At 44.4% G+C, this 24110-nt stretch overlaps 2 protein-coding genes across 2 annotated transcripts; both read left to right on the forward strand.

Annotated features, from left to right (window-relative positions):
• Nucleotides 1-3394: 3394 nt before the first annotated feature.
• Nucleotides 3395-4330, forward strand: LOC110122597 (olfactory receptor 4D9). The gene has a single exon (XM_020870107.2). The coding sequence runs from the start codon at nt 3395-3397 to the stop codon at nt 4328-4330; it is 936 nt and encodes a 311-aa protein (XP_020725766.2).
• Nucleotides 4331-17472: 13142 nt separating this feature from the next.
• LOC110122596 (olfactory receptor 4D9-like) lies at nt 17473-18595 on the forward strand. The gene has a single exon (XM_020870106.2). The coding sequence runs from the start codon at nt 17543-17545 to the stop codon at nt 18476-18478; it is 936 nt and encodes a 311-aa protein (XP_020725765.2). The 5' UTR covers nt 17473-17542; the 3' UTR covers nt 18479-18595.
• Nucleotides 18596-24110: the final 5515 nt, after the last annotated feature.

A 24110-nucleotide genomic window follows, 5' to 3' on the forward strand; every position in this document is an offset into this window, starting at 1 on the left:
AGATCATTCTGTCATTTTTGAGATTGCATCCAAGTACTGCATTTCGGACTCTTTTGTTGACCATGATGGCTACTCCATTTCTTCTAAGGCATTCCTGCCCACAGTAGTAGATATAATGGTCATTTGAGTTAAATTCACCCATTCCAGTCCATTTTAGTTCACTGATTCCTAGAATGTCGACATTCACTCTTGCCATCTCCTATTTGACCACTTCCAATTTGCCTTGATTCATGGACCTAGCATTCCAGGTTCCTATGCAATATTGCTCTTTACAGCATCGGACCTTACTTCTATCGCCAGCAAGTGATGATCTGCTGGATCATCGAAAAAGCAAGAGAGTTCCAGAAAAACATCTATTTCTGCTTTATTGACTATGCCAAAGCCCTTGACTGTGTGGATCACAATAAACTGGAAAATTCTAAAAGAGATGGGAATACCAGACCACCTGACCTGCCTCTTGAGAAACCTGTATGCAGGCAGGAAACAACAGTTAGAACTGGACATGGACCAACAGACTGGTTCCAAATAGGAAAAGGAGTACGTCAAGGCTGTATGTTGTCACCCTGCTTATTTAACTTATATGCAGAGTACATCATGAGAAACACTGGGCTGGAAGAAGCACAGCTGGAATCAAGATTGACGGGAGAAATATCAATAACCTCAGATATGCAGATGACACCACTCTTATGGCAGAAAGTGAAGAGGAACTAAAAAGCCTCTTGATGAAAGTGAAAGAGGAGAGTGAAAAAGTTGGCTTAAAGGTTAACATTCAGGAAACTAAGATCATGGAATCTGGTCCCATCACTTCATTGGAAATAGATGGGGAAACAGTGGAAGCAGTGTCAGACTTCATTTTGGGGGGCTCCAAAATCACTGCAGATGGTGATTGCAGCCATGAAATTAAAAGACACTTACACACTTACTCCTTGGAAGGAAAGTTATGACCAACCTAGATAGCATATTAAAAAGCAGAGACATTAGTTTGCCAACAAAGTTCCATCTAGTCAAGGTTATGGTTTTTCCAATCATCCTGTATGGATGTGAGAGTTGGACTGTGAAGAAAGCTGAGCACCGAAGAATTGATGCTTTTGAACTGGGGTGTTGGAGAAGACTCTTGAGAGTCCCTTGGACTGCAAGGAGATCCAACCAGTCCATCCTAATGGAGATCAGTCCTGGGTGTTCATTGGAAGGACTGATGCTGAAGCTGAAACTCCAATACTTTGGCCACCTGATGTGAAGAGTTGACTCATTGGAAAAGACCCTGATGCTGGGAGGGATTGGGGGCAGGAGGAGAAGGGGACAACAGAGGATGAGATGGCTGGATGGCATCACCGACTCGATGGAGATGAGTTTGAGTAAACTCCGGGAGTTGGTGCTAGACAGGGAGGCCTGGCGTGCTGCGATTCATGGGATCGCAAAGAGTCGGACACGACTGAGCGACTTCACTTTCACTTTTACTTTTCAAAGTAGACAGTTGGGAGAAAGATAAGATAATTTTCAGGTTCTATTTGATAAAGGTTATAAGTTTATTTGTTATAAGATAATAATTATGAAAATGTTGTTGTTTAGTCACTAAGGCATGTCTGACTCTTTTGTGACCCCATCGACTGTATGTAGCCCACCAGGCTCCTCTGTCCTTGGCATTTCCCAGGCAAAAATACTGGAGCAGGTTGCCATTTCCTTCTCCAGGGAATTATCCTGAGTAGTCAATTAAATTTTCCTTGAAATGAAATTCAGTCATTACACATGAGACTAAAATATTATAAAATCATTACAATATGTTTATATTTTTTAACATTTTACTGAAGTACAATGTACATACATATAGAAAAATGTACATAAGCCTGGAGTCTGATGAATTTCCACACAAGCTGAATATATCTTTGCAACAAGTACCCAGATCAAAGAAACAGAACGTTATCAGCACCTCAAAAGTCTGTTTCATGTTCCCTTTTGTACATCTTGGTTTTTTGTATGAACAAAATGAGAGTGTGTGTATCTTTTGTGCCTGGATCATTTGGCTCAACATATTTGTGAGCTTCGTGTATGTTGTTACATGTAGTGAGATCTTTCCCACTACTATGTAGCAGTGTGTGAATTTAACAATTTATCTTTTCTACTGTTAGTGGGTATTTATGCCATTCTGCAGTTTGAGGCAATTATAAACAGTGCTATGAATATTCTAGGATATGTCTTTCAGTAGACATATGTCCATATGTCGTAAGAACGGAATAGATTGTTCTTAAGATGGAGATAGGTAGATAGATGACAGAGAGATACATATAGATCTCTGTCTTAAAATAATAGCTAATAAAGATGTAGAGATCAGTATTAGCAGATATAATCAAACAGCACCCACCAGCAGGGTTCCAACTGTCCCATAGCTTCACCATCACTTGATACTTTTCATGATTTCTAACTTTTCATGATATCATTTTGTGTATTAACAGCAATTTCTCGCTGTGATTTTAATTTGCATTTCCCTGGTAATTAATGAAGCTGAATCCACTTTTGGGCACTCGGGTGTGAATTTTTTTTCTAATAAATTTGCATTTGTCATTTCAGCCGTGCTGGGCCTTCCTTGCGGCGCAGGCTTCCCTCTAGCTGCAGGGAGCGGGGGCTCCGCTCTAGCTGTGGTGTGAGGGCTCCTCCTGGCGGCGGCTTCTCCTGCCGTGGAGCAGTGGGCTCTAGGGTGCTCGGGCTCAGGAGTTGCGGCTCCCGGGCTCTGGAGCAGAGACTCGATACTTGGGGCTCACGGGCTGAGCTGCTCTATGGCGAGCCGGCTCTTTCCCGACCAGAGATCAAACCCATGTCTCCTGCACTGGCAGGCAGACTCCTCGCCACGGAGCCACCAGGAAAAGCCTTTCAGTGAAGTTTTGGTTCCTGTCTTTGGCCTTTTCTGCTTTGCTCATCTGTCTCCTTTTACTGATTTGTAGAAGTTGTTTACATACTCTGGATGTCAATCTTTTCTCAGCTATAAGTATTGTAAATATCTTCTTCCATTTGAGGGTCCTTTTAATTCTCACAGTGATGTCTTTTGAGAACCCAAATTCTTTACGTGTCCTAAAATGTATGCTTACTCTTTATCATTGCAAGTGTCGCATGTTATAGTAAATGTAGAACTGAATAGGTTCACAGAGCTGTCACCTGTGTTTCAGTGGCCACAGTGATAGAACCGAGCTGCTCAAACGACTGTCATCGGAAACGTGGGTCATCTTCTCTCTCATGATGGCATACAGAATTGCAGGCACAGAGTCTGCACAGAAAATAAAGCACTTCCCAGGCCAACACCGAAACCCAAGTGACAGAAAAGACAAGGGTAGATCTCTTAATACATGCTCTAACTGTGCTGTTATTCTTCCAGAGATATTTCTGAAAAAGAATCTATGAGCCCATGGATCAGGGAAATTACACCAGAGTGAAGGAATTTGTCTTCCTGGGCATCACCCAGTCTCGAGAGCTCAGCTGGGTCTTGTTCGCCGTTTTGTTTCTGGTGTACGTGACGACTCTGCTGGGCAACCTCCTCATCATGGTCACGGTGACCTGGGACTCTCGCCTCCACACCCCCATGTACTTCCTTCTCCGCAACCTCTCCGTCCTGGACATCTGCTTCTCCTCCATCACCGCTCCGAAGGTCCTGGCGGATCTGCTGTCAGAGAGGAAGACCATCTCCTTCAATGGCTGTGTCTCTCAGATGTTCTTCTTTCACCTGCTCGGGGGAGCGGATGTCTTCTCCCTCTCGGTGATGGCCTTTGACCGCTACGTGGCCATCTCAAGACCACTCCACTATCTGAGCATCATGAGTCGGGGGCGCTGCGCCGCCCTCATCGCGGCCTCCTGGGCGGGGGGCTTCGTCCACTCCATCGTGCAGATCTCCCTGCTCCTGCCCCTCCCCTTCTGCGGACCCAACGTCCTGGACGGTTTCTACTGCGACGTCCCCCAGGTCCTCACACTCGCCTGCACTGACACGGCTGTCCTTGAGGTCCTGATGATTTCCAACAACGGCTTAGTCAGTTGGTTCATATTCTTCTTCCTCCTCATCTCCTACGCAGTCATCCTGGCCATGCTGAGGTCGCACTCCGGGGAGGGCCGGGGGAAAGCCGTCTCCACCTGCACCGCCCACATCACGGTGGTCACCCTCCACTTTGTGCCCTGCATCTACGTCTACGCCCGGCCCTTCTCCGCCCTCCCCACCGATAAGGCCGTCTCTGTGACCTTCACTGTCATCTCCCCTCTGCTGAACCCCCTGATCTACACCCTGAGGAACCAGGAGATGAAGGCGGCCATGCGGAGACTGAAGAAACAGCTAGGGCATTCAGAAAGGGTTTAGCGTCTGTGAGGACAAGATAATACCAGAACTCAAAGATAAATATTAGGGACTTCTCTGGCAGTCTAGTCGCTCAATCCCTGGTCGGGGAACTAAGGTCCTGAAAACGGCTTGGTGTGATCAAATATATATACATACACAGGAGAGGGGTCCATTTGAGCCAGTCCTGAAACCGGACTGTATGCTAGCCTTTAGCCCCAACTAACTGCAAGGGAAGTCTGGAGAATGTAACCTACCTCTGCACCCAGAAGGAAGAGGAGAGAACATAAAAATGCTGAGTGCTAGAAATCTCTTTGACATTTATGACTCATTGCTAAGAAATCATGATCGGATCAGAGTACAAGGACTGGGACATTGTGTTCAGGATTCTCTTTAATACATAGACATGTTTGCTGGAAGGAGTACTGGACACTTGGAATGTACAGAGAACCACAGTGAAGGGAAAGAGCCATGAGATAAAGAAACTTAACTTCCCTGACCCAGGGATTGAAGCAGCGTCTCTTGCATCTCGTGAATTGGCCAGCAGATTCCCGACCAGCAGCGCCACCTGGGAATGCCTGTTGAAGTGAACATTTATTAATACAGAGGCTCCTAAAGAGATGAGCGTCTTTTTCTTATTGTCCTTTCCAGTGTTCTATTTCCACCACTCAAAAATGTTCTGAATTATTTTCCAAGATGAGACATTCTTCCTCCAAGCGTTAAAGTCCCAGTAAAGACATATACTTGTCTTCAGTTGGATCCATCTGTAGAACAAACCCTCCTTTACGCCCTGGTTCCATCTTTACTCTGGTACCATTGTTGTCCACATCCTCTATACTTCTCACAAAGAGGTCTTTTTCCCTACTTCTCTGTTGACTTTACCTTGAGCAAGACTGTTATGACTGGGCAAAATTTTAAATAATCAAAGATCTGTACCATCAGAATTTGTGTTCCCAAGTGTGTGTGCGTCGCTCAGCCCTGTCCAACTCTTTTCAACCCCAAGGACTGCAGCCTGCCAGGCTCCTCTATCCAGGGGATTCTCCAGGCAAGAATACTAGAGTGGGTTGCCATGCCTTCCTCTAGGGGATCTCCCTCACCCAGGAATCGAACTGGGGTCTCCTGCATTGCTAGCAGACTCTTTACCAGCTGAGCTACCAGGGAAGCCCATTCCCAAGTGTAGGATCCCACAAACGACTGTAACCTAGCTAAAGTTGTTCATGAAGCTGACTTGGGCCATTTACAACATTCAAAACAACCTGATAAAACACAGTGAGGAAAAGCAATTGAATTCAGAACACCATTAAATTTACTTATCTATCACCACGGTATCAAATAATTACTTGAATTAATATATATACATATTTTTTCTCCAAGTAGGGACATCTTCTTACGGAACTATAGATATTGAACTGATTCTAGTTTATCCTACACACATTCCATATATTTGACCCCTATCATTTGTGATTTTTTTTCCTACCCCAGGATCATTGATTTTAACCTTCCACAATATTTTCATAAGCAAATAAATGTATCTATATACACAAGTGGGCTGATTCAGGAGTGATCCTGTCATTCTGAATGTCTTTGAAAAATTCAAAGAAGCGTCAGGTTGTTTCAGCTTTGTTTCCAAGATGCTAGTGTAGTCAGCACCACAGAAACTGTACTGAAGCAACCGTGAGATTCCAGGCACAAAACCCTACCCTGGACAGATCTGCAGAGTTCTGCTGTTGTTACTGTTACGTAACTTGTCTTTCGAGTCTGAAAGAGAGCATTGTCCACATAGCTCTCACTAGAAAATAGACTATCAGCTCAGTACGATGTTAGCGAGTTATTGCTGCATAACACATTACCTCAAAAGTTAGTGACTTAAACCAACACCCATTTCTTTGTCTTTATTTATTTATGGCTGTGCTGGGTCTTCGTTTCTGCACGTGTGCTTTCTCTAGCTGCAGTGCGCGAGCGGCCCGTCTTTGTGGCAGCTTCTCTTGTGGGGCTCGGGCTCCAGAGCACACGGGATTCAGTGCTTGCGGCAAGCAGGCACAGTCGTCGGGGCTTGAGGGCTCCAGAGTGTGGGCTCAGCAGCTGCGGCCGCAGGCTTACCTGCTCTGCGGCACGTAGCGCCCTCCCCGACCAGGGAGGGAACCCGTGTGCCCTGCACTAGCAGGTGGAGTCCCACCCCCGGTGCCCAGGGAAGTCCCACACACATTTCTTAAGTCGCAGTTTGTGTGAGTTGGGAATCCAGGCACAGCTTAGCTACATCTTCTGCATAGAATCCCTCACAAGGCCGCAGTCAAGGCATCAGCTGGGAGCTGCGGTCTTATCACCAGTTTCGACCGGGGAAGGTTCGGCTTCCAAGCTCACTCATATCGTGAGCCATTGGCCTGGGGGCTGCAGTTCCTCCCTGGTTGTGGCTGGAGGTCATCCCCCGGTTCTGACCCTCGCGGGCGTCTCTCACAGGGCACCTTACTTCACCAGAGCGCGCAAACAAGAAGAAGAGTGTGTCAGCAAGGCAGAAGTCACCGGCTCTTAGAGCCTCATCTGGAAAGGGGCTGGCAATCACTGTTGCCGACGTCCCTTCATTAGAAGCAAGTTGACTAAGTCCAGTCCACACACAGGCAAGGGGATGGCACAAGAGCATGAATATTAGAGCGGGAACTGACAAGCTCTCCAAATAAACTAGGAAGAAATGATTGCAAATGATGAAAGAAACCTAAAAGCAATTGATTCAAGAAGGGTTGCAAAAGACCACCCCTCCCCAAAAAAGGGGGGAAAGGGAAGTGTCGGAGGTATTTCAGAAATACTGAGTTCTTGTGACAAGCAGAGTAATGGTGCCAGGTACACCGAAAGAAGGATTTAGGTTTCCTTTTTTTTTTTTTTTTTTTGGCTGCCGGGGGCCTGCACTGCTGTGCTCGGCCTTTCTCTAGCTGCGGAAAGTCGGGACTACCCTCCAGCTGTGGCGCGCGGACTGCTCACTGCTGTGGCTTCTGGCGCAGAGCACAGACTCCGGGGCTTCAGTACTTGTGGCCCACGGGCATAACTCCCCACACCCTGTGGAATCTTCCCAGAGCCGGGATGGAACCCAGACCCCCTGCATTAGTAGCGGATTCTTATCCAGTGGACCACCAAGGAAGTCCTAGTTCTTTAAAAATATTTATTAGTTTATTTGGCTGTCCTAGGTCTCAGTTGCAACGCGCAGATCTTTTGTTGTGGCGTGGGAAGAATTAGTTGCTGCATGTGGAACCTAATCCCTGACCAAGGATTGAACCTGGGACCCCTGCTTTGGGAGCACAGAGTCTTAGCCACTGGGCCATCAGGGAAGTGCTGGATGTATTTAGTTCTTGATAGCAATGATCAGATCTATTTTAGATATTTTGAGTTGAAGCTGTGCCCTATATCCAAGTGAGACAATCCATGGATATATGTTGAGAGACAAGGTTTCAAAAATGATATTGAAAATAAGAGGAAGGGGTAAATGGAGTTTGGGGACTCATAGGGTCTGGAACAAGGGAGACGCTCAGTAAATATTTAGAGATGAATTGTCCCAACCCATCTTTTGTCTGTTTATATGCCTTCTTTGTATGAGAAGTTTGGGGGGAAACATGAAGAAATGCATCTCCAAGTCTCTATGATGCATCTGATTATGTACACTGTCAGGACAAGCAGACTGCCTGCCTTAAAAAAAGAAAGAAGGAAATGAAAAGAAATAAGCTGACACACACCCTCCAAGGAGTTCTATTCATTTTCCCCAAGTTCCCACCTCTTAAGGAGACAGAATCCTGTCTGTCCCCGTGAGCCCTTCAGGTAAAGCTATTTGGGTCCTAATCCGAAGATCTAAGAGGAGTCACTCCCCCCCCCCCCCCGCCCTAGGAGAATTTCAAAACCAAACTGTGCACGTTCGCATACCTTTCCCCGTGCGTGTTCAATTTCTTAATAAGACTCGAGGGAAGGGCATCCCATTAGGAAAGTCTGGCTGCACAAGTTGAACAGTCACACCTGGAAGCACGCCCTCCTTCACCGGGGGCTGAGGGGCTCAGGGCAGCGGCACCAGAGGGTGGGTGTCAGGACCGCGCGGAGGCGATTCTTGGAGCCTGCCCTTTGCCTTTGCAGCAGGAGAAGAGACACTGTGCTGCGACCCCAGCGGCATGGCCATCTTGAAGGGGACTGTTCACGAGCATCGCTGACTCCTGAGATCAGTGTATGCCACCAGCTGGCCAGCACTACTTCTCAGGTAGGAGTTAGAGGTCAGGACCTTTAAGTGGCATTATTTTGGGGCTTCGGGGCGCGGGCCTGTGTGTCTGATTGTACATCTGTGTCTGTGTGCCCGTGTGTGGAATCTAAGCACTACCAGCTTGGAAAATCTTGTGGATTTCAGAAATACACTGAATGGTAATAATGCTCCTGAAAGGTAGAGGATGCTGGGCATTAAACTCAAAACTTCGGAGACGCAGTGCAATTAGCCCTTCAGTATTCGGAAGGGTGCTTGAGGAACAGAGAGAGGTCAGCTCGTCAGCGGGGCCCGGGTGACACACGCTTGGTGGACAGTTGAGGGGGTGGGGAGCCCCGCAAGCTGGGGGCTCCATGAGGTTCATTAAGCCTGTTTTGGTTGGGGGATGTCGCTTTTTGCTTGCTACTGTTGTTTTGCATTTTGGCTGAGCCGTTCAGCTCGTGGGATCGTAGGTTCCGGCCAGGGTTCGAACCCAGGCCCCAGCAGTGAAAACACGGAGTCCTAACCACAGGATGGCCAGGGAATTCCCTAGCCTGTTTTACCAGAATGGGTTTCCCTGGCCCTTTTTCTTTTCTTTTTTTTTTTATTCTTTTTAAACTTTATTATTTAGATTAAAACATTCTTTAGAAGTTATCATTTTGCTTTTATGAGGGTTTATTTTATGAGTAGTACATTTATTTTTTAATTGAAATATAATTACAATGTTGTGTTAGGTTTCCACGGTGCAGCAAAGTGAATCAGCCACATGCATACATACCTCCCCTCCCCACGCCACCCCTCCAGGCATCACAGAGCACCTAGCTGAACCCCCGTGCTATCCAGCAGCCCCCCACTAGCTGTCTATCTTACGCACAGCAGTGTACATGTCAACGTCACTCTCTCGATTCATCCCTGGACCTGTCTCTAAAGCAGTGTTTGGGGTCTTGAACTCATTCTTGCCAAAAGCAAAAACTAAAGGAAACTTATAAACAATAATTTTCACCTTTCTATTCTTCTTTCCTGTTGCAAACAGACACGCATACACAGAGATGCTCATCTATCTTTCCACCCTCCATGTTTACTTTCTTAACTGTGCAAATACCCTGTGGAAGGAGGAGCTGCACTTTCAGCATTTTCAGTTGGATCAGTGGCGTGATCACCCTCACCACTCCCTCTGCACAGAATCTTTGCGTCTGGGTTTCAGAGCCCATTCTCCTCACCACTATGACAAACTGCCTCTGGCACTTCTTGCCATCACCAATCAGCCATCAGTTAACTGTCAAGACACACTTGAGATTCATAGGTTAACTGAGATTCAAATGCTGGTAAGCAATAGACAGAATACAGTCTTAGACTCATCACAAGATAATTGAGGGCAACACTATTTAAAACAATTGAGAATTAAAGCTCCAAAGGTCTAGAGCAGGGGTAGGGGCTCAGGATAAATTGGGATTAACAAATGCACACTGTCATATATTAAAATAGATAAACAAGAATTTACTATATAGCACAGGAAACTATATTTGATATCTTGTAATAAACTATAATGCTATAATAGAAACAAACTTTTTAAAGAATATAGATATTTACAGATATATATATAAAACTGAATCACATTGTTGTACACCTGAAACTAACACAATATTATAAGTAAATTATACTTAAACAAAAAAAATTTAATGTATATTTATTTTTAAAAAGTTCCAGAGTACTTACCTGGCAGTCCAGTGGTTAAGACTATGCTTCCACGCAAGGGGCACAGACTCTGGAACTAAGCTCCCACATGTCTCACAGTGCAGTCAAAAATATTTTTAATCTTTTAAAAAATGAAAAGGATTTTTTTAAAAAGCTGCCAAAGTCTGGAAATCACCTGGATCAATGGATCCATTTAATATTGTGCAATACCGGGCAGACCTTGCCTACTTACAAAGGGACTTGAGGCAGTGTGTGCTCCCATTTCACTCATGGAAAGACTGAATATCCTGGAGTTTAGATGCCTTTAAAGATTCCACTGTTGTTTCATGAGGACCTCAGAGTTCACATCTCCCAAGCTGGTATCTTCTTCCTGAGCCACAATACTTCCCACTATAGTTCAAAATTTTTAAAAATAAATCCTCTGTGCACTGGAGAAGGCAATGGCACCCCACTCCAGTGCTCTTGCCTGGAAAATCCCATGGACGGAGGAGCCTGGTGGGCTGCAGTCCATGGGGTCGCATAGAGTCAGACACGACTGAAGCGCCTTAGCAGTAGAATCATTATCTAAAAAACTAAAAAGTTGCATATGCTCTGATCATTTTATTTTAAAAATTTTTTTAAATATTTACTCTGAAAAAAAAATAACTGGCCCTTTTAAAAACAGAACACATTTGAAGGGGATGAAATCTTTGGGGAGTTATTAAGTCACTGGGAGTAAGCCAGGAAAATTAGCTTTGTGTGGCTTGGGCTTCAAAGAAAAGAGAATAGGAGGAAAGTTACCAACATGAAGTTCTGTTCTGATGAGAAAATGAGACATAAAGTACAGTGGGATCCAGAGATCTGAGTCGTTAACTGAAGCTGAAGCTCCAATACTTTGGCCACCTGATGTGAAGAGTTGACTCATTGGGAAAGACTCTGATGCTGGGAAAGGTTGAAGGCTGGAGGAGAATGTGGCAGAAGATGAGATGGCTGGATAGCATCACCGACTCATTGGACATGAGTTTGGGTAAACTCCAGGAGTTGGTGATGGACAGGGAGGCCTGGCGTGCTGCAGTCCATGGGGTCGCAAAGAGTCGGACATGGCTAAGCAACTGAACAGCAACAACAGCGGAACAAAAGGATGGCTTCAATGTGGGCACGAAACAGGAAGGAGTAGAAAGAAGTGTCAGAGGTGAACACAGCCTGATGTTCCTGGAACAGCTGAGCTCCATGCCTATTTGCCCAGGGTGATCAAAGGCGGCGCAAAGGAGGGGGAAAGCTAGGGCTCGGCAGAGTCAAAAAAGTGGGAAATTGCAGCATTGCTGCAACCAGGCCGTTTGTCTGCCAGCTGGCATTTATGTAAGTCACCCCCCTACGCAGACTGGGAGACAGAGGTTCCTTCCTTCATGATGATCACATTCAAAGAAATGGCTCTTGGTCCTTGAAAGAGACACTTGTAAGTTGCCAGAGATACACATCACTGTTGCCAGGACTCCGTAAATGCTCTAAGCAAGAGAGATCAAGGGCCACCTCTGATGTTGGCTAGAACAAACAGTGAATTTTCCAGGCAGCTTTGTGCTTTCCCAGGCAGGCATTTTTTTTTTCCTTTTTATTGTTTTTTTTCATTTATTTTTATTAGTTGGAGGTTAATTACTTTACAACATTGTAGTGGTTTTTGTCATACATTGACATGAATCAGCCATGGATTTACATGTGTTCCCCATCCCAATCCCCCCTCCCAACTCCCTCTCCACCCAATCCCTCTGGGTCTTCCCAGTGCACCAGGCCTGAGCACTTGTCTCATGCATCCAACCTGGGCTGGTGATCTGTTTCACCCTAGATAATATACATGATTCAATGCTGTTCTCTTGAAACATCCCACCCTCGCCTTCTCCCACAGAGTCCAAAAGTCTGTTCTGTACATATGTGTCTCTTTATCTGTTTTACATATAGGGTTATCATTACCATCTTTCTTAATTCCATATATATGTGTTAGTATACTGTATTGGTCTTTATCTTTCTGGCTTACTTTGCTCTGTATAATGGGCTCCAGTTTCATCCATCTCATTAGAACTGATTCAAATGAATTCTTTTTAATGACTGAGTAATATTCCATGGTGTATATGTACCACAGCTTCCTTATCCATTCGTCTGCTGATGGGCATCTAGGTTGCTTCCATGTCCTGGCTATTATAAACAGTGCTGCGATGAACATTGGGGTGCATGTGTCTCTTTCAGATCTGGTTTCCTTGGTGTGTATGCCCAGAAGTGGGATTGCTGGGTCATATGGCAGTTCTATTTCCAGCTTTTTAAGAAATATCCACACTGTTTTCTATAGTGGCTGTACTAATTTGCATTCCCACCAACAGTGTAAGAGGGTTCCCTTTTCTCCACACCCTCTCCAGCATTTATTGCTTGTAGACTTTTGGATAGCAGCCATCCTGACTGGCGTGTAATGGTACCTCATTGTGGTTTTGATTTGCATTTCTCTGATAATGAGTGATGGTGAGCATCTTTTCATGTGTTTGTTAGCCATCTGTATGTCTTCTCTGGAGAAATGTCTGTTTAGTTCTTTGGCTCATTTTTTGATTGGGTCATTTATTTTTCTGGAATTGAGCTGCAGGAGTTGCTTGTATGTTTTTGAGATTAATCCTTTGTCTGTTGCATCGTTTCCTATTATTTTCTCCCAATCTGAAGCCTGTCTTTTCACCTTGCTTATAGTTTCCTTTGTTGTGCAAAAGCTTTTAAGTTTCATTAGGTCCCATTTGTTTATTTTTGCCCAGGCAGGCATTTTAAATGAGGGCCTGGGGTCATCCTAAGGACACTGTCTTGTGTGTCCAGAGACCATGCTGTGGTCTGATCATCTCTTTTGCAGGTTTGGACAGAGTCCTTAGGTGCCAAAATTCTGTGGTTCTCAGGGGCACAAGCAAACTTTGGGATGAGGGAGATGTTCTTTATCCTAACTTGGTGATGGTTTCATGGGTGTATGTGTATGTCAAAGCTCATCAAACCAAACCTTTAAATGTGTGCAGTTCATTGCAAGTAAGTTATACCTCAACAAAGCTGATTTTAAAAAAAGAAAAAAGGTGCAAAGGATAGTTTTGTTTTGTTGCTAAAACCACAATAGACTGATGCCTGTTAACACCCAAACTAGAATTTATTCTAAATATACTCTTTAAAACAGGGTGGCAAACAGGAGAACAGCAACAAATTAGGATCAGCAAATGAAGCTCAGCGATAAGTGTTGTAAAAATTGTGTTCGTTGGCAATGTAGAAAAGTTCTCAATTGTTTTATCCTTTGCTATATGTGTTGGGGCAGGAGGGTTCAGAGGAATAGATTTTATTTCTTGGAGCAATTTTAAGTTCACAGGAAAACTGGACAGAATGTACAAAGAGCTCCCATCAACTGCCTCTCCCCACTACCACCCCAGTGGGCCTTTTACTCCCACTGCACACAGTGGGCTCCCCTGGGTAAAAACTGACAGACCAGCACGGACACATTATCACTAACTGGAGCCCGTGGTTTGCATGAGGGCTCACTCTTTTTGTTAAGAAAGCTAAAGGAAATTTTAAGTTTCCCTTCCACGCCATATATGATCATTTCCTATGAGGAAAAGAAAGTTGTTTGGAATCACAGTTTTCCATATTCTAGATGTGTTTACAGCACTGATACTTAAGCATTACTTTTAAAAAGGGAGGAAAATAGACACTTATCACATTCTTATTCTTTCCGATAAAAAACAATAGTTCAAATAGTCCTAACAGCTTAATCATAAAAACAGGTTGTGGCTTCTATCCATAAAAGATAAAGGATATCAACTTTTATCCATTAACTCACTTAGTGCTGAGCATTTCAATTTTCCTGCCAATAATAACAGAATAATAAAACGTATGTCACGAGTATAGTACTTGCATGATTTTAGTAATGTTTTTTTAAAAGTGGATCTACCCTTCAATGACCTAGTATTGAAGAACTGCAATACTTCCTAAAAGCATGACTTAAAGGATTTTCAAGCATTTGCTGAAAATTCGTTAAGTATCACTAACAACGATAGCATGACAATTAGAGTGTTCCTAAAGCTCTTTAGAATAACAACTTACAATATTCTAAGCCAACCTGAATCATGAGTGCAAATGTGGCTTCAGTGTAGAATTCCCCTGGCAGTAGCTGTTTCAAATACGTGATCCAAACCCTTCCCCATACGGAAAAGCGAGAATGTTATTATGTGTGCTTGTACAAGGTGAAGGTGTTCCAAGCACATGAAAAGTCCAACCACGACCCACTGAAAGCTTGAGATCCTGATCTTGAACACCACTCTTAGTGTCGTACATTCTATGGGTTTACACGATGTCGTGAACCCACAATCTGAGCAGCCTACAGAATAGCTCCAGTGCCCTAAAAATCCCATGTGGGTGTGTGTTAGCCTCTCAGTTGTGTCCGACTCTTTGCAACCCCATGGACTGTACCCCACCAGGCTCCTCTGGCCATGGAATTCTCCAGGCAAGAATACTGGAGTGGGTTGCCATTTCCGTCTCCACAGAGTCGTCCTGACCCAGGGACTGACCCAGGTCTCCTGCGTTGGCCGGCAGATTCTTTACCCTCTGAGCCACCAGGGAAGCCTCAAAAATTCCCTGTGTCTCACCTATTTATCCCTCCCAGCCTCCACACCCAGCCCCCGGCAGCCATTAATATTTTATTATAATTTTGTTATAATCTTTCAATTATGATTTATCATAATGTCATTTCCAAGCTATCATATAGTGGGATCATGCAGTAAGTACATTTTCAGATTGGCTTCTTTCACTTAGCACTATGAATAACGTTTCATCCCTGTCTTTTGCTGGCCTGGTACCTCATTTCCTGTGATCACTGAATAATATCCCACTGTACAGAACATATCTGCTTTTGAGATGTTAGATTAGATAATAGTTGCAATTATTTCAAAGAACCATATTTTATAACAAAAGTATAAAAGTGCATTTTTGTCAGCGTTTTCAAAAAATAAAATGTATAAAAGACTGACCCTGCTAAATGTTAAGTGTATTATACATGGGGGAGATGTGGTCTGTGTCACCTTCAGTTGACTGTATTAAGCAAGTCTCCTCAAGGTCCCCAGTCCTGTCACACAAACACGATGAGACTCATTTTTACTGATGATGAACTGAGGCTCAGGGTTACCTGCCAATTTAGGAGCAGCATCTACACTCAAATTCAGGTCTGCTGCATAGAGAGCAGACTTGTGGCTGCCCAGGATGAGGGTTTGGGAGGGGTGCATCGGGAGTTTGGGACTAGCGGATGCAGAGTGGATAAGCAACCGGGTCCTACTGTAGGGCACACAGAACTATATTCAACAGCCTGTGGTAAACCATGATGAGATGACTAAATGTGTGTATTTACTAAATCTGAGTCACTCTGCTGTGGAGCAGACACGTACACACACTGTAAATCAGCCACACTTCAATAAAATAAGTTTGAACACACACACACAAATTCAGGTCTACTTATACTAGCATCTTTTTTTTTTTTTAACTTTTTATTTTGTATCGGGGTATAGCTAATTAAAAATGTTGTGACAGTTTCAGGTGAAGAGTAAAAGGACTCAGCCATACATATGCATGTATCAAGATCCACTCTCTCCCAAAGCCCCTCCCATCCCGGCTGCCACAGAACATTGAGGAGAGTCCCGTGTTGTACAGGGGGGTCCTTGCTGGTTACCCACTTTAAATACAGCAGTGTGTGATGCTAACATCTTTGCTCTCTGTGCAAAACTAAAACCTCTACAAATACTGAAGTGATGCACAAATGTAGGTGATGAAAGGGAGGGAGACTGAGGAAGGAAAAGCATTGGTCCAGTGGCCAGGGTGGTGAAGTCTTTGCCAAGAGCACTATGAAAAGCAGAGACTGTAGTTGCCAAGTCCTGATCTTGGGCCACAGAAATCAGAGGAAAACAAGACACCAAAGAGAAGGGAGACTGAAAAGGAAAAGGAGGAGGAGGAGAAGAAGGAAGGAAGGAAAGAAGAAAAAAAGAAAGAGAGATGCACGCAATTAAATTGTCTTAGCTGCAGCAAAGCTGTTTGTCCTAAGGAGAAAGTAAAATGTAAACTGTCTTTCTGGCCTTAATTTACTGCTGATCACTGGTATCATGAAGATCCAGCAAGACTAAGCCAAGTAGATTGTCTCCGGTGGAAGAAAATGAAGGAGAAGCTATGAGCTTCCATTAGAGCCACAGACTATGTATTATACTGTTCCCTTGCATGTGTTTCCCACTTCCTAACAATTAGATGCATGAGTGTTCATTGAAAACAAAAACAAACCCAGTCTCTTCACTTCTCAGAGCATTCAGTGGTTTTTCAAGAATAAAATGATGAGACCATAAAAATTTTAATAAGAATAATGCATTAATTAAGGTGTTTTAATTAATTTGTTGGTGTTCACTCATTAAGTCATGTCCTACTCTTCACAACCCCATGGACTGCAGCACGCCAGACTCCGCTGTCCTTCACTGTCTCCTGGAGTTTGCTCAGATTCATGTCCATTGAGTCAGTGATGCTAACAAACTATTTCATGCTCTGATGCCCTCTTCTCCTCCCGCCTTCAATCTTTCCCAGCATTAGGGTCTTTTCCAATGAGTTGGCTCTTCGAATCCGGTGGCCAAACTATTGGAACTTCAGCTTCAGCATCAGTCCTTCCAATGAATATTCAGTGTTGATTTCCTTTGGTTTGATCGCCTTGCAGTTCAAGTGACTATCAAGAGTCTTCTCCAACACCACAGTTTGAAAGCATTAGTTCCTCCTGCTTAGCCTTCTTAATGGTCCAACTCTCACATCTGTACGTGACTATTGGAAAAACTATAGCTTTGACTATACAGACCTTTGTCGGCAACGTGATGTCCCTGCTTTTTAATATGCTGTTTAGGTTTGTCATAGCCTTCCTTCCAAGGAGCAAGCGCCTTCTAATTTCATGGCTGCAGCCACTGTCTGCAGTGATTTTGGAGCCCAAGAAAATAAAATCTGTCACTGCTTCCACTTTTTCCCCTTCTATGTGCCATGACTGGAAGACCCCTGGAATGGCAAACCACTCCAGTATTTTTGCCTCAAGAACCCCATGAACAGTATGAAAAGGTTTTAATTAATTACATCCTTTGAAAACCCACTCTTGGTTTTGCTCTGAGATAACTCAAAAAACACCATCTACAGGAGTTGGCGTCTTTCCCCAAAAGGAAAACAACTGCAAAAATAACACCCAAGGCAATCCAGTCATAAAATTCACACTCCTTCGGTCTTTAATGATATCTTTTCTATATTCTATTTTCTGTCTTCTCTCCAGGAAGTTGAGAAAGAAGAAAAAACATGACCCAATGGAGCAGGGAAATCATACCAGGGTGAAAGAATTTATTTTTCAAGGACTGACCCAGTCCCGAGAACTGAGCCGGGTCTTATTTCTTTTCTTATCGTTGGTGTACACAGCCACCGTGCTGGGCAACCTCCTCATCATGGTCACTGTGAGCTGCGAGTCCCGCCTCCACACCCCCATGTACTTCCTGCTCCGCAACCTCTCCGTCCTGGACATCTGCTTCTCCTCCATCACCGCCCCCAAGGTCCTCGTGGACCTTCTTTCGGAGAGAAAGACCATCTCCTTCCGCGGCTGCCTCACGCAGATGTTCTTCTTCCACCTGCTCGGGGGCGCGGACATCTTCGCCCTCTCGGTGATGGCCTTTGACCGCTACGTGGCCATCTCCAGGCCCCTGCACTACGTGACCGTCATGAGCCGGGGGCGCTGCGTCGCCCTCATCGCGGCCTCCTGGGCGGGGGGCTTCGTCCACTCCATCGTGCAGATCTCCCTGCTCCTGCCCCTCCCCTTCTGCGGACCCAACGTCGTGGACGGTTTCTACTGCGACGTCCCCCAGGTCCTCACACTCGCCTGCACTGACACCTTTGCCCTCGAGGTCTTAATGATTTCCAACAATGGTTTGATCTCTACCCTGTGGTTCGTCTTCCTGCTCGTGTCCTACGCAGTCATCCTGACCATGCTGAGGTCGCACTCTGGGGAGGGCCGGGGGAAAGCCGTCTCCACCTGCACCGCCCACATCACGGTGGTCACCCTCCACTTTGTGCCCTGCATCTACGTCTACGCCCGGCCCTTCTCTGCCCTCCCCATGGACAGAGCTGTCTCCATCACCTTCACTGTCATCATTCCTGTCCTGAACCCCCTGATCTACACCCTGAGGAACCAGGAGATGAAGGCGGCCATGAAGAGACTGAAGAGGAGACTTGGACCTTCTGAAAAGGAATAGATACCATGCAGTCTAGAATGGAAGAGTCAGAACTGAAGAAGACCCTTATCAATAGACCATCATGAGGCCAGATAAGGCCATCTTTACCCTATGGCAGAATCTTCTAATAAAGATGGTCTGAAATAATTGTTTCAATAAGGATTTGTCATGGCGAGATTGTCTGCAACTTAAGTCTCAGATCCAAAAGCCATTAGCTCATGATGTTGTTGTTGTTGTTGTTCAGTTGCTAAGTTGTGTCCGACTCTTTGTCCGACCCCATGGTCTACAGCACACCAGGCTCCCCTGTGCTTCACTATCTCCCAGTGTTTACTCAAATTCATGTCCATTGAGTCAGTGATGTTATAAAACCATCTCTTCCTCTGTCACTACTTCTCCTTTTGCCTTCAATCTTTCCCAGCATCAGGGTCTTTTCCAATGAGTCAGCTCTCCATATCAGGTGGCCAAAGTATTGGAGTTTCAGCTTCAACATCAGTCCTTCCAATGAACACCCAGGACTGATCTCCTTTAGGATGGACTGGTTGGATCTCCTTGCAGTCCAAGGGACTCTCAAGAGTCTTCTCCAACACCACAGTTCAAAAGAATCAGTTCTTTGGTGCTCAGCCTTCTTTATAGTCCAACTCTCACATCCTTACATGACTACTGGGAAAACCAAGGCTTTGACCATATGGACCTTTGTCAGCAAAGCGATATCTCTGCTTTTTAATGTGCTGTTTAGGTTTGTCATAGCTTTCTTTCCAAGAAGCAAGCATTTTTTAATATCACGGCTGCAGTCACTGTCTGCAGTGATTTTGGAGCCCAAATAAATAAAATCTGTCACTACTTCCACTTTTTCCCCTTCTATTTGCCATGAAGTGATGGGACTTGATGCTGTAATCTTAAAGGAACTCCAAAGTTTATATCACTCAAACACCTCATTTCATAGGTGAGAAAATGAAATCTGAAAGAAAATTACCTCTTAATTCTTGAGTTGTGGCTGTACCTTCTGCAGCCCAAGCAACAATTAGTAAAATGATCTTCAGGAACCAGAGTCCTGATTGTATAAAATCCAGCCACTCCTCCCTTTGTGGAAAATTTCCATTGCCCATTTTGAGGATATCAGTTCTGCTTTTCTAAGGAAACCTCTGGGTTTCCCTTACAGAAGCTGAGATGGTTCATATTTTATCAAAGTTTTTGTCATTGATAAATAGCTGAGACAAGGCTAGATCTGAGATGTCTGACCTCACTTCAATGCATGTCTGACTATTCCTGTTGCCTCAGGCAGGATTTGACGGCATCTGAAACCAGCTCATCTATTTATCCTCTACTGTAGTGTTGCGCTTCCCATGTGGCACAATGGTCAAGAATCCGCCTGTCAAGGTAGAAGCTGCAGGAGATGCAGGTTCAACCCCTGAGTCAGGAATATCCCCTGGAGGAGGGAAGCAGGCAGGCCACAACCTTTAAATGAATGACATAGCCCTTGAGGATATGACAAACTGGTTAGAACCGACTGGGTCTAAGATGGCAGAAGATTTGACTTCCAGTGGACCTTGAGCCTCATTATACTCTCCTTGTAATACACTAGCATCTAAATGCCATAGCCACAGTCACCATAATTCCGAGGCCAACCATCAAAGACCAATGGTGCTGATCATGGTGCTCAGTTGTGTCTGACTGTTTGCAACCAGTCAGACTGTAGCCCACCAGGCTCCCCTGTCCTCGGGATTATCCCGGCAAGAATACTGGAGTGGGTTGCCATTTCCTCCTCTAGGAGAATTGTCATGGTGCCTGTGGGTATGTCATTTAGATGCTAGTGTATTACAATCCATACATGACTACAGGAAAAACCGTAGTTTTGACTAGATGGTGGAGAAGGAAAAGGCAACCCCCTCCAGTATGAGAATCCCAGGGACAGAGGAACCTGGTGGGCTGCCGTCTATGGGCTCACACCGAGTAGGACACAACTGAAGGGACTTAGCATGCATGTATTGACCAGATGGACCTTGGTCCACAAAGTCATGTCTCTACTTTTCAATATGCTGTCTAGGTTGGTCATAGTTTTTCTTCCAAGGAGCAAGTGTCTTTTAACTTCATGGCTGCAGTCACCATCTCCAGTGATTTTGGAGCCCCCCAAAATAAAGTCTGTCACTGTTTCCATTGTTTACCCATTTATTTGCCATGAAATGTTGGTACCAGATGCCATGATCTTAGTTTTCTGAATGTTGAGTGTTAAGCCAACTTTTTCACTCTCCTCTTTCACCTTCATCAAGAGGCTCTTTAGTTCTTCTTCACTTTCTGCCATAAGGGTGGTGTCATTGGCATATCTGAGGCTATTGATATTTCTCCTGGCAATCTTGGTTCCAGCTTGTGCTTCATCCAGCCCAGCATTTCACATGATGTAGTCTGGATACAAGTTAAATAAGCAGGGTGACAGTATATAGCCTTGACGTGCTCCTTTCCTGATTTGGAACCAGTTCCCCCCTGTTTCACCATCACTACAAAAGTTAGATACATCTCTGGAAGGCCATGGCCATCTTCTGGTGGTTATGGTGCAGAAAGGGCATCTGCAAGCCCATTCTCAGTAGTGTCTCACTAGTGATTAATTTCAGGTGGTCTACCGGCCCAATCAATGGCCCCAGGTGTCATCTCAGAGTGGAAGAGATACAGGACAGGACAACAGGTTGCACATGCGGGAGATAAGTCCAAGCCCAGGTGTCAGAGGTAACCTGAGAGACCCAGGTACAGACAAGTGAAATACTTCAGCAAGGTGATGGGGTGACACAAGACAGGAGCTATTGACAAAATTCACATACACTCATATCTGATCATGGGCTTTTAAAACTCTACATTTCAAAAAAAAATCTACATTTGCTTCTTTGGGGTTACTGTTACTTCCTGACTATAATTAAAATCATTCACCAGATTTCTGACTATAGCTTTGAATTTTGTACCTAGCTACCCACAGGAAAAAAACATCAAGAACAACAACAACAGAAAGTCAAGAAAATTCAAATTTTTTCTTGAACCAAAGAATACAGAATCATAATTTCCCATAATAAGTATGTTCCTTTATCAACAATAGCTATTTGGTTCCTTGTAAATCAATTTTTATACCAAAAAAAAAAAAAATTCCCTTCCTCATACCTTTTCTCAGTGTTTAATCTTTACTTTCTAGAGGCAAACAGTGAATTGAGGATTCCAAATACACACACACACACACACACACACACACACACACAAATTCATACACACACAAATACCCACACATTTACTTTTAAGAAACAACTGATTTTAAAGAAAGTGAAAGTATTAGCCTCTCAGTCATTTCCAACTCTTTTCGACCCCATGGGCTGTAGCCCGCCAGATTCCTGTCCATGGAATTCTCCAGGCAAGAACACTGGAGTGGATAGCTGTTCTGTTCTACCGTGAATCTTCGCTACCCAAGGATTGAGCCCAGGCCTCCCGCATTGCAAGCAGATTCTTCACCATCTGAGCCACCAGAGAAGCCCAATTAATCGATTACTGGGTTCCTAAAAGACTATGGTGCTTTGGAGACATAGTATACATTAAAATCTGTTTCCCCAAGGGAATTCCCTGACAGTTCAGCAGTTAAGATTCTGTGCTTTCACTGTCAGGGGTGCAGGTTCCGTCCCTGGCTGGGGAACTAAGACCCCCAGCTTTCTGTGCAGCCAAGTTCTTTTAAATAAGTAAATAAGTTTGTGCTTAAAAAAAAAAGTATATATATATATATATATATATATATATATCCACATATATATACTTTTCATGAAAATGTTCTTCTCCTTCAGTGTGATAAAAACATGTTGCTTGACAACAATCTTTTAACATATGAGTCCTAACACAGGGTATTTGTATTTTGACTAAACTGTTCAACATCTCCCACCCTGGGAAGCTGTATTTCTTTCTGTTTTTTGAAGTGGGTGGGGAGCTATATTTCTAAAGAACCTCTTCAATAGGAGCAGACTCTACAGAGCAAAATGTTTTATAATGTCTTCTCACCACTAGAGGGCGACATACCTTTTCCATAATTCTCCCCTTGGCAAACCTAGAGTTGTTAACTGAGATTTTTATTTCCAGAAATGAGGCCTGAAAACCCATCTAGAAGGCGGGGGCGGGGGACACAACCTAGGAATCAAGAATTATGTTTTATTCGGTGGACTTACTGAGGACTTAAACCTGGGTCCAGGCTCTCACGTAGCTCTGAGGGGTTGTTCTGAAGAGGAAAGAGAGGACCAGGATGTATAGTGTTTTGAAAAGAAAAACAAAGAGTCAAACATCAAAAGATTACTGCTAATTAATCACAAGTTAATGAATTTTGCACCTTTTTTATGTATGGGAAGATGCAAGAGTTGGGCTTAATGGAGTCATTGCTTTGATGTGCACCTTAACTGTCTAGGGCAGTGTGTGACTTGGGCTATCACTTAACTTCTCTGTTCTTTCTCTTCCTCATTTGTAAAACAGGTTAGATAATAGTGACCATTCAAGATTTCTGCTATTATTACTCCACAGACTGATCCACTCCAAAATCTACAAATAAGGAATCCCACTAGAGCATGGTCTGTAAGACTGAATACAATGTAATTTCTCGTTAAAAGGCACAGATTAAAGAATTGGGCTATACCCAAACCATGAAGCGAAAGGATAAGCGAAGGCTTAAGAAGGAAATAGAAAGACTTCTAGGATATTGCTGGGGCGGGGGAGCGGTCCTTATGGCATGCTACCTTTTGTACAATAATCTAACCCTAAGTTTTTTATGAAGAGGGTCTTCCCAGGCGGTGCTAGTGGTAAAAAAAAAAAAAAAAAAAAACCCGCCTGATGCAAGAGACACAGGTGATGAGAGCAGATTCAGCTCCTGTCTGGAACAAACAGTAAAGGCAGAACGGGGCGGCAGCATTCAGCTTTCTCAGGCAGACTCTGTAACTGAAAGTCGGTCATTTTAGGGATGCAGCTTTGAATTCAGACAGTTCAGTCAGGTCTGACTCTTCGCGACGCCATAGACTGCAGCACGCCAGGCCTCCCTGTCCATCACCAACTCCCGGACTTTACTCAAACTCCTGTCCATCACGTCGGGGATGCCATCCAACCGTCTCATCTTCTGTCGTCCCATTCTCCTCCCGCCTTCAAGCTTTCTCAGGATCAGGATCTTTTCCAATGAGTCGGTTCTTCACATCAGGTGGCCAAAGTATTGGAGTTTCAGCTTCAGCATCAGTCCTTCCAATGAATATTTAGGACTGATTTTCCTTAGGATTGACTGGTTGGATCTCCTTGCTGTCCAAGGGACCCTCAAGAGTCTTCTCCAACACCACAGTTCACTAAGAGCAATATTAGTGCTACTGTCTCTTCAAGCCGTATAAACAGGCTACTAAGAGAAGGGCTCAGAGGGGCCGGCTACAATTTGGTCAAAGAGAAATTCTTAGCCAGGGGGAAGCAACACCGTCAAAACAGAGGGGCTGGTTTGGATTCTCCAGCACCAGCGTGTTACGGCTCAATGCTCAGTCTCCGACTCTTTGCGGCCCCAAGGGCTGCAGCTCGCCGGGCTTCCCTGTCCCTCACTGTCGCCCAGGGTTTGCCCAAGTCCACGACCATCAGCACACAAGGTTTCAAAAAGTACTGTAAACATAAATAAATGAAGCAG

Source organism: Odocoileus virginianus, chromosome 10, assembly GCF_023699985.2.
Source record: "Odocoileus virginianus isolate 20LAN1187 ecotype Illinois chromosome 10, Ovbor_1.2, whole genome shotgun sequence".
In the NCBI taxonomy this organism is placed as follows: Eukaryota; Metazoa; Chordata; class Mammalia; order Artiodactyla; family Cervidae; genus Odocoileus; species Odocoileus virginianus.

Coding starts and splice junctions, on each gene's coding strand:
- LOC110122596 (XM_020870106.2), top strand. CDS start 17,543: ATGGAGCAGGGAAATCATACCAGGGTGAAAGAATTTATTTTTCAAGGA.
- LOC110122597 (XM_020870107.2), top strand. CDS start 3,395: ATGGATCAGGGAAATTACACCAGAGTGAAGGAATTTGTCTTCCTGGGC.